The 10,997-nt window shown below is 48.7% G+C and overlaps 1 protein-coding gene across 1 annotated transcript in view; it reads left to right on the top strand.

Moving 5' to 3' along the window:
- LOC135813746 (chromaffin granule amine transporter-like) overlaps positions 1-10,997 on the top strand; it is a 48,359-nt gene that overhangs the window by 5,798 nt on the left and 31,564 nt on the right. The window contains exons 4-6 of the mRNA XM_065326753.1: positions 5,050-5,151; positions 5,756-5,848; positions 6,948-7,046. Coding sequence (XP_065182825.1) covers positions 5,050-5,151; positions 5,756-5,848; positions 6,948-7,046 — 294 coding nt within the window. The remainder of the gene's footprint in view (positions 1-5,049; positions 5,152-5,755; positions 5,849-6,947; positions 7,047-10,997) is intronic.

Below are 10,997 nucleotides of genomic sequence, written 5' to 3'. Positions count from 1 at the left end.
TATGACACATAGCCATTTTTGAGTTGCCTTTAGCTTCCAGAACAGTATTCCATAATGTTTTGGTGGGGTCGCCGGCCATTTTACTGCAATATCACCCCTTCTATTGTTGGCAAACTTGTGTACACTTGTGTATAGGATATATGTACTTAGCAAAAGAAAAGAAAAGAAAAGAAAAGAAGGTCCTCGCAGTGGTGATGGGTGTGTACAGGAGGGTCTGGTCGGCTAAAGAGCGCAGTATAATGGTGGAGGTGACTCAAAACAAGGCCTACGATTTAAATAGAAGAAATCACATGGAAACGAGTTATGAAGCAACTATCCTACTATTGTAAATCTTTTGTTATGACCACACAAACAGCACAGAACTAACACCAGAATACCAGAATGCAGGGTTTCAACTCACCCGAAGGAGAGTAGCTGAAAAAGAATGGATGGCTTGTCAGCTTTTTCAACTAGCCAGCAGCCACCAAAGGAAATAAGAGGAAAACCACACATACACATAACACCTTCTCTCTCCCACACCTTTGACCTTTGATCTCCAGAGGAGATGATAGGCAACTGAGTTGGGCAGTATTTGAGGTGACGCTTCAAATCGCCACTTCTCCTGACCGCTCTGCCGCATGCGCAGTGGAAGTCCTTGGGTGCTGGGAGAGGAAGACGATGCTGATTGACCCGCCTGCTTCATCCCGGGCGATCCTGTGCGAGGATCGCCCGGAATGGCGCAGGCGGGTCCATCTCTGTCTCTCTCTCTCTGTCTCTCTCTCTCTCTGTCTCTCTCTCTGTCTCTCTCTCTGTCTCTCTCTCTCTGTCTCTCTCTGTCTGTCTCTCTCTCTCTCTCTCTCTCTCTCTCTCTCTCTCTCTCTCTCTCTCTCTCTCTCTCTCTCTCTCTCTCTCTCTCTCTCTCTCTCTCTCTCTCACACACACACACACACACACACACACTTTGTACTTGTACTTGTACTTACACACACACACACACACACACACACACACACACACACACACACACACACACACACACACACACACACACACACACACACACACACACACACACACACACACCTTCCTTCCTTCCTTCTTCCACTGCCATGACTGGCTATGTGGCCCCATACGGGGCAGACCAGGAGACGTGTTGTCCACTGGGCGGGGAACGCCATACTCAGCGCGCGCGGGCCGCGCGAACAGCGTTACACTTGTGCCTCGCAATATCCTGCGGCCGACGAAAACTGCGCGCACAAGTGCCACAGATGAGGGGCTTCGCCACAGGCTCCATGCGGGACTGGACAATAGCGTCGACAGCATCACGGCATGTGACCCGCCATCCCTGTCGATCTTGGACGATGTCACCAAGCTGCTCCAGAGGAACGCCAACAGCCATCAAGTCGCACTTCGCGGAGTCCTTCCAGCGCTTACGGGGTCCATGCGGTGGACGTTTGGAGGGTAATGCGCCGTACAGCAGCTGACGAGGGATCCGATCTGGCATGCGGGACACGTGGCCAAGCCATCGAAGTCGGCGGACTCTGATTTTATCCGCGATCTCCTCCATATCGCCCCACATCCTGCGAACCTGGAGAGAGGAGATGTGCTCCTCGATCTGCCGGCCACAATTTATCTTCAGGATGGAACGCACGCACTGCAGGTGAAAGGACTCCAGGCGACGGACATCACGCTGCCTGACGGTCCAACTCTCAGATCCATAAAGAAGGACCGCCAGGACAGTCACTCCATACACGATGCGCCAATGTTGTCTATTCGATGTTGTCTATTCAGGTTTCGTTACGGTTCACACCAGACCACCAGAGATACCAGTTTATTAGAGTCGGTAAAGCATATATCTCACGGGACGAGGACAGAATTATTAGACCTCAACATTAGGGAATGTATTCGACACACATCGACACACACACACACACACACACACACACACACACACACACACACACACACACACACACACACACACACACACACACACACACACTCACATACTTGTGATGTCACTGAATTGTTATGTATATTGAAAGACATACAGTCAGATAGACACACGGAGCTGTTCCATACAACTTTTAAGTTAGTTTTTTTCTCTTGAATAAAAATAGAACAAACACACGTACCTCAATCATCACCTTTTGTCACCTAAGCTGCACGTTTCCTTGCAGCAACCCACTCCAGATATGTCGGGTCAGGCAAGCCGTAGCCTTCTTGCAGTCGTCTCTCATACATAGCTCTCTTCCTTGTCGACAGTGTGGGAATGGGGACCGGTGGACTGGTGGTGGCCACACTCGCCGCAGCATGGCCAGAGGAACTGTGAGTGGCCAAGGAGCTGGTTGCGGAAGCGCCCGAAACAGCAAGACCTGAAGAGGGACCGGCCTGCAGAGGAGTGGCAGGGGAGGTTGCTGCAGCTGTCACACAGGAGCTGCTTTCAGATGGTTTCAACTCAAAGTGATCAGCCAGCTTCTTGATAACCGTTGCTGTCTTGGTCACACGGGGCTTCCCGTCGCTGCCAGCCTCAGCAAGAACCCGAGTCAGCCCATCTCGCTGGCCGCGGCTGTAGGCAAGGGTTCAGGTCACTGTAACCCAAGCCTGACCTTGCAATGCCTTCTGCCATCGACGGCACTGAGGGAAGATCTAGGCACTTTGCTCAGGAGTTCTGCTGTTCTGGGGCCAGCAAGCTGATGCAATGTATTCATGGCTACTGCAGATGTGGCTGTGTAGCGGTGCTTTGCCAGAACAGCTTGCGGCATGGACTTGGCAATTAGGGCAGCAAGGGCATCGACATCCGCTACAGCATCACGTGCAGCGTATGCCGTTCTCAAGTAGTCCGCAACAAGTCGCTCCTGCGCATAAGAAGCAAGGCCAGGCAAAGCGTCCTTCAACGCTGGCAATGTGTCCGCAAACCCGTGTACAGCTTCCAGCAGTGGATCAACTGCAGCACATGCAGCAAACTGGCGCAGGAGGACTCTGCAATCAAAGCGCTTGCAGTTATGGGCCACAAGGACGATCGACTTCGAGCGCAGACCGTCAAGCCAGTTGATGAAATCCCTCGCGACTTCCTGCAGAAGATCTGTCTTCAATGCCTTGCTGGACTTGATTAGAGTCAGCTGCCTTCCAATAAGAGACACGGACAAGCCAGTATTCTCTGATGCTGATTTCTGGACGCCCTGGCATTTTGATATCTCGGACATAACTTACATATATACATAGTGGCAGAAACAGTGAAAACAATTGTGCATCCTGCGTTGTATTGCCCGCAAAATTCTTGCTTGCCACATTTGAGGGTAGAAAAGCCTAAAGGACGTGTAGTTTAAAATTTGGCCAGATTTTACAAATTCCTTTTGAATTAGGACGGATATGATGAAGATGAAGTAGGACAGATATATGGTGGGGAAAATGGACGGATAAGCAGGTCCAAGATCAATGCTTGTATGTACGTACAGTGTGTACGGCCTACAAAGCCTTTCAAAGGGCTTTACCTAACTTGCTGCTGTTACATGTACTACAAGAAACGCACCGTGGCAGATTTTGTACAGTGCCGAAATATTGTTGGTTTACAGGATGTAAAAATCGTAATGATGCTCAGGCACGCAGCGTCACCTCTAGGGGGGGGGTTCCAACCGAATCACAAACAATGACACCGTTTTAACCCATTTAATGATAGCTTGCATAGACCTCGGTCCTACCGGTAGGACCTACCGGTAGGACCATCATACACAGACATGCTGCATGGCCTCTGTTCTAACATTGACCTAAAACTTGACCCTAAACTGTTGCTAAGGGGCTAATGAAGAAGTCCACAAATTTTAGACGTGATCGCACAAGGCATACTACGAAATTCCATGGTAACAACCCATGGTAACCATGGAAACGGAGTATGGAATTATGCATTCCACGGCCTTAACAAGCTAATAAAAACATTAGGACCTCACCACAATTGATGTGCCATGGTCAAAATTCACTTTGGACAGAGTTGCTAGCGCACCGACAGGATTATGTGCGGCCATTTTGACAATCGGTAAAATTGCGCATACGCAATGCACTGGACATAGCCTTGCATTTTGCGCCATTACTTTGCCTGACAAAGACCTCATCTCAACAATTGTTTAAAAAAATTCTCAACCAAAAGCACTTTTGCAGCTCGATTTCTTGGGTCCTACCGGTAGGACGGTATGCAAGCTATCATTAAAAGAGCCCCAGGAAATTTTCAAAATTATGCATTTTTCGTGTTCCTTGGATCATAACTTCAGTTCTACTCACTCAATCTTCATAATCTTGCTGGACTTCCTGGAAGTGGAAAGGTATCCGGGATAGGAAGAGAATGAGGTCAACCATGATAGCCAGGACACTCTACATGTATATCCAGCACTAGAGTGCAGCGACGGTGCGAAAAATGCCCCAAAGGCCCAAACGCGTCCTGCTCCAGCGATTTCGTTTTTCTCGATTGCAGAGTTTCGATTTTTTTGCTGTGTACTCTTGACAATATCACAAATGAAACCCCTGCAAATTTGAGCAAGTCACCGCGACGAAAAGTCTCAAATTCTCGATACTCAAGTCGCACTGCGCGCTTTTTAAATTGCCGAGATTGCGGCTCAAACTTACTAATGATTTATCTCAAGAAACATTGCTCGCAGCGCTTCGCGAATTGTTTCTACCGACAGCTGAGAGTTTTCTATTCGATCTGGATATCTGGATCGTTGGATTTGAGCTAGATTTGACTGAGTTACGATCTGTTGAAGTTTTGCATTCTTGTCAGATCGATCGCGCGCCCTACCAAAAATGCCCAAAAACGTTGCTCGTTTGGAACATTGGGGGGGGGGGGGGTTCCGGGCAACGGGACCCCCCCCCCCCTGTGTACGCGCCTGATGCTTGCACTGCTGCCAGTTCACTTCCTTTCTCTTATACGCAGTACATATGAACTGTACGTGTGTTTGTGTGTGCATGTGTGTGTGGTTGTGCACGTGCATGTGTCTGTCTGTGTGTGCGTGTGTGTGTGCGTGTGCGTGTGTGTGTGCGTGTGTGTGTGCGTGCGTGTGTGTCTGTCTGCGTATGTAGCATTTGCGTTTGCTGGTGACATCAGTTGGACCCATCGGTATGCTATTGTCCTTGGAGCACGCACATTACAGGGTATTTCCTCTGCTTGTGCTGCCACAGGAGGTAGGTAGTACCTGATGTAACCATGTGTACCATGGTGTACATGGTGTGCATGGTGTGCATGGTGTGCATGGTGTGCATGGGGTACGTGCTGTTCAATTTTATAGTTTTCTTGTTATTCAGAAAACTATGCCCTTTATTAGGTTTGATGTTCTCACTGACATCTCAACTCTCGAGAAGAAAGATTCAGCATGTAAGATGTGTGCTGCCTACTGGTATGAACTGGCTGCCTAACCAATAGTCTAGAGAGAGAGAGAGAGAGAGAGAGAGAGAGAGAGAGAGAGAGAGAGAGAGAGAGAGAGAGAGAGAGAGAGAGAGAGAGAGAGAGAGAGAGAGAGAGAGAGAGAGAGAGAGAGAGAGAGAGTCTTCTCAGAGAGAGAGAGACAGAGACAGAGAGAGCGTGTGTGCGTGCGTGTGTGCCGTAAGCCTGCCAATAGTGGGAATGAGATGAAGGGTGGCAACCAACCACGGCTAACTAAAAACTACATTTAAAATGAGAGGGAAAGGAGAGAGAAGAAGAGAAAGAGAAAGAGAGGTACCGAGATAAGCGAGTCACACGTGGAGAGAAAGCGCAAGTTTGAATTCCTTGATTATTTTCGTACTACAGGCATGGCATGGCTTGCAACGTTGTTTCCTACTGACGAAGAGCGAGGCGAAGCGATGGGAACTGCTATGAGTGGACTTGGCCTTGGTGTACTAGGTATGCTATGAGTCGTACTGCGCTGTGCGCTGTGCTGTGCTGTGCGCTGTACTCTGTGCTGTGCAATGCAGTGCAGTGTGTTGTGTGCTGTGTGCTGTGTGCTGTGCAGTGCAGTGTGTTGTGTGCAGTGTGTTGTGTACTGTGCAGTGCAGTGCAGTGTGTTGTGTGCTGTGCTGTGCTGTGCAGTGCAGTGTGTGCTGTGCTGTGCAGTGCAGTGTGTTGTGTGCAGTGTAGTGCAGTGTGTTGTGTGTAGTGTGTCATGTTGGTGTTGGTATAGATCAGTAGTTCTGTTCATCTTCTCAAAGCGCTGGGTAAAGTAAAGTAAAGTTTGCACGTCCGTGTTGGCTGTACAATTGTATTGAGAAACACAACCAGCTTAGGAAGTTTCGCTTGTGCCAGGCCACCACCATGCCTGTAGTACCTGGGTGGCAGATACAGCGCCTAACGGCGAGGGTGAGGTGGTAAGTCTCACAACCAATGCCCGACAAGGGGCGAACCCCGTCAGCTGCATCCATGTTACCCTCACTCCGAGTAGCGAGTACCCAGTTGACCGTGGGTGTCGGCGCAAGCACTGGTTGGTAAATACAAGTAATAAAATCACTATTATCAACGTGGACTTGGTCGAAGTAGACTGTAGTGCACTGAAGTTCTCACTGCTCCTGCTACAGCTTTGTCAATGAGGCCTTTTATTGGTATTAGCAAGAGTACATAACCCAAGAGTGTGCAACTCCAGCTATGGGGTCTGCGACGGCAGAACTTCACATCACGTGATGAACCCGTGCACTCTAGTGCATGATAGATACTGGGTTGTACGCAGCCCAGCTTTGGGTACAACTCTCTTGTGGTCACTTTGCACTGTTTGCCAGCATAACCTTTTGAACCATGTCACGTGATGTGAAGTTCTGCCGTCGCAGCACAGCATAGAGGTTGTGCAGGCAGTTGCACACTCTTGGTTATGTACTCTTGGTATTAGACATTGCTAATAGTTACCATCATGATGGTGATATACAGCTATCGTGACTTTCATTTGATGTACATTGCTGGTTACTTGGCAATCCTACCTGTTCTCACTAGTGTGTTCACATGTTGTTGACTGCAGTTGGTCCTCCAATGGGTGCAGCTTTCACCAAGTTTGGTGTGGATGCCGGCTGGAAGTACCCTTTCCTCATCCTGGCATTCCTGTGTGTTGTGGATGCTTGTGAGTTCATAGCTGTACCTACATGACATGTACTCTTTGCTATCAACACTCTGCTGGTGACTTTGGTGACCGTCTAAGTAGCTATTGTGCACCTGTGTTGTAAGGCCATCATTTTTTATATCTATGTTTCGCGTCAGTTCAACTTCCAGAATCATATGCGAGAGGTGGAAAAAAATATAAAGTTGCAAAATAATAAAAAAGGCTCATCAGAGGTGTATAGAACTGTACACAGCACAATAGCTCGTGCATGGTGTACATCCGAAAGAAAAATCGAACATCGAAGCACAAAATCTGCATCACTTTGGACAGAGGAGGCAACCGTTGGTGCCCTTGCTTCTCTGGATTATTGTACTCAGCCTTCAGCAGCGGTGCAAAGAGCTCCGGAACGACGCATCCTCTCAGCTTGAGGCGATCGATGCGGTCTGTTGTAATATTAATGTTGTAAGCTCATAGAATACTGCTCGCAGATGCCGAACAAACGATTTACCAACGCTGGTGGACGGCCTCGAGGCCATTTCTGAATCCCAGCTTCGCCGTATGCAACCAGTCCACACTGATGACTCGCACGATCGTACACTAACTGTGCATGGTTGACTTTTTTATTTTTTTCCGAAAAAAATCAAAACGTATGCGTGCGGACGACGCGAAACATAGATATAAAAAATGATGGCCTAAAGCTAGCATGACCGCAGCTCCATTAGCAAACCCACTTCATCCCACTGCATCCCACTGCATCCCACAGCAGAACACTGGGCAGTGGGCAGTGTGGGGAGTAAAACACCTGTGTTCCTGACTGGCATGTGCATGCCCGAAAAGGTCTGAAACCAAGTGTTTGTGCATATGTTTGCTGGCTTTGGCGTCTACAAAGTTGGTTGCTTTCACTTGGAGCTCGCACTTCCTGCCGAACTTGACACTGGACTGATTCACGACTGCCATCTAGAGCACACAAGGAGTGTGAGCTCCACACAGCAGCAACCTACTTTGTCTACCTTTACTGCCGAAGTCGCTACTTCTAATCTGGTCTGGGGGCATCTATCGTACAAAAGCGTTTGTATCCAAGGAATCCAACCTGTCGCGATTCTCAGCGCATACCGACGGGTGTTTGTGGACACAGTAGCAGGCTCCTTGCCTTAGAAGCATCGATCATGTACCTTTATTGGATTTCCTGTCGTGTAATTAATGGGCGTGTAACCAAGAGTGCATAAACAAGAGTATGCAACTGTGGTTATGGGTCAATGCGTGGCGCGCTGTCTTCATTACTTAGCTTGCCTTCATCACGCTCTGAAAGCATGCACTCAAACCCATAATTTCTCATACGAGCCCATCCGTTTTTGCTCGATTCATTCCAGTACCTACGCGATCTCTAAATTTTGGCACTTGAACTCCAGTTCTGTACGAAAGTTCATTTCAAGCCAGAGGGAACGTGTGGTGTTTGACTTTTCGCAGTGCGCACACTGCAGCTGAATGATGTGATGAAGGCAGCGCGCCCTGCATCTGGCCCATAGAAAAGAGATCACAGTTGCATACTCTTGTTTATGGACTGTAACCCATTTGCACTTAATTCAAATGAACAATACAATACGTTCTTGGCATTGCTGGTTGCTAGCCTTGTCCAATTGTTAGTTGTTTGTAATGATATTAGGGTTACCTTGTAATGATCACATCAATGCCTATCATAGATTTCCCTGGCCCTGGCCCTGGTTATCTCATATCAATGCCTATCATAGATTTCCCTGGCCCTGGTTATCTCACATCAATGCCTATCATAGATTTCCCCCCTGGCCCTGGTTATCTCACATCAATGCCTATCATAGATTTCCCCCCTGGCCCTGGTTATCTCACATCAATGCCTATCATAGATTTCCCCCCTGGCCCTGGTTATCTCACATCAATGGCTATCATAGATTTCCCCCCCCTGGCCCTGGTTTAAGTGGTTATCACGTCGATAGTGCACAGTGTTGAAAGTGCACTATCAACAGCTACTGGCTCCACAGATAAAAACCTGATAACTGTTGCTTTTATCTCACTAGAGAATTTGATGCGACAAGCCGCAGTAGTTATCGTGACTTCACATATATTTTAAAATGAGAGGGGAGGGAGGGAGGGGGGGAGGGAGGGAGGGGGGGGGAGGGAGGGAGGGAGGGAGGGGGGGGGGAGGGGGGAGGGAGGGAGGGGGGGAGGGAGGGGGGAGGGAGGGAGGAAGGGAGAGGGAGGGCGGGAGAGAGAGAGAGAGAGAGAGAGAGAGAGAGAGAGAGAGAGAGAGAGAGAGAGAGAGAGAGAGAGAGAGAGAGGGAGAGAGAGGGAGGGAGGGAGGGAGGGAGGGAGGGAGGGAGGGAGGGAGGGAGAGAGAGAGAAAAATGATAATGGTAATTCTGGCTGGACCCATGAAGACTGGTTTGTACAATATCAGTCACATCAAATAGTCTGCAATTCGCTGTCGCTTGTCCACACCAGATGCATCTTGTGGCAGGAACAACGGCATGTTGTTAATTGGCTCTTCTGGAAGGTTACCCAGGAAATCAGCGACAGCATCTCTCTCCATAATAGCCATGTTGTGGAGAACCCATGCGGCTATGGTGATGTGGGTTGTGTTCTCCACGTTGGTAACTTTGGTGCCTTGGAGCTGCCGTCATCTTCCTTTGAGCAGAGCGAAAGTCTTTTCGATCACCATACAGGAATAGGAATGGTTAAAGTTGAAATTGTGTTGTAATGGCGTCACATTACCGGCATCACAATATGGGATGATCAGCCATGGCAGAATAGGGTATGCAGAGTCACCAAGGATGAAACTCTCCTTGGGGTAAGATCTCCTTGCGATCATCCACGGCATGTTTTAGCGGGCTGCTGTGGAACACTCTAGCATCGTAAACTGAACCAGGACAACCAGCAAACACATCTGTGAATAGGAAATTGACGTGGCAGATAGCTTATAGCACGATCGAATGGAATCTCTTCCAATTCAAGTACACACCGGTCGATTCCCTTGGTGTTTTGATCGGTATATGGCTGCCGTCAATGGCACCGATTATTCCATGTATTCCCTTCAGCTGGTGGGACAGTGCCTATGTGTCGTTAACACCTTTCTCTTTTGGCCAGCAGATCATTAGGGGTGCAATGTCACAGAGAGCGAAACATACCCGTCACGTCGATGTCCAGATTGTGTATTTGGACAGACCAAACTTGTCACTCACTTCCCTTATTGAGCTCTTGGAGCCCAGCCACCAAAGAGTAAGAAGAACCTGTTTCTTCACATCAATCAAATCCTTGCCGCCGGTTGTAGGGTCCATTTGCATGTGCTGTGACGCACGTATCGCATCGACAACAATGTCCACAGTTTGCCCACAGAGGCGGAATTGGCTGCGAAAATCACTGTCGTTCTGGAGGGGAATAACGTCCTCGAAGTATCCCACCTGTCGTGGCACGCTAATGTGTGGGGGTGCAGGGATATTGAATACTGCCGCACAATCAGGATCGTCGCAAACTGCAAGGTATATCATCTCCTCCAACCACTGAATTGAGGACGACCTGCTGGCATTCATGGGCTTTGCGACAAGGTCGACAGTGGCAGCTGCTATTGCAGCGACAGCCCTGCACTTTCTACGCCGTTCATCCTCTTCGCGATCATCCATTGCAAGTGAAGCGAATGAGGCAGCAACAACGTTCCACAAATGGACAGACTAATCAAATAAGGAAAACAGGAAACAGTTCAAGAAATACCAAAATAGCACACATCACATTTCAAGGAATTATCCGCTTTTTGCATTGTCAAGACCCGTTCTGTGAACGTGTGTCAATCAACTGCGCCGCCCGCTTTCCATAAGAGTATCCGTATCACTATGACATGATGTACTCTGCCAGTAGTAATACAATGTCATGTAGTACGCTGTGCACATTGTACAACAGTACACTGTACGTGCGTCATCTTGACCAGGAGCGACAACGGTTGGCGCA

This window comes from Sycon ciliatum, chromosome 4 (genome assembly GCF_964019385.1).
Source record: "Sycon ciliatum chromosome 4, ocSycCili1.1, whole genome shotgun sequence".
NCBI classification, from domain to species: Eukaryota; Metazoa; Porifera; class Calcarea; order Leucosolenida; family Sycettidae; genus Sycon; species Sycon ciliatum.
Note: the sequence above shows the minus strand (reverse complement) of the source record. Positions and strands in the feature narration are given on the sequence as shown.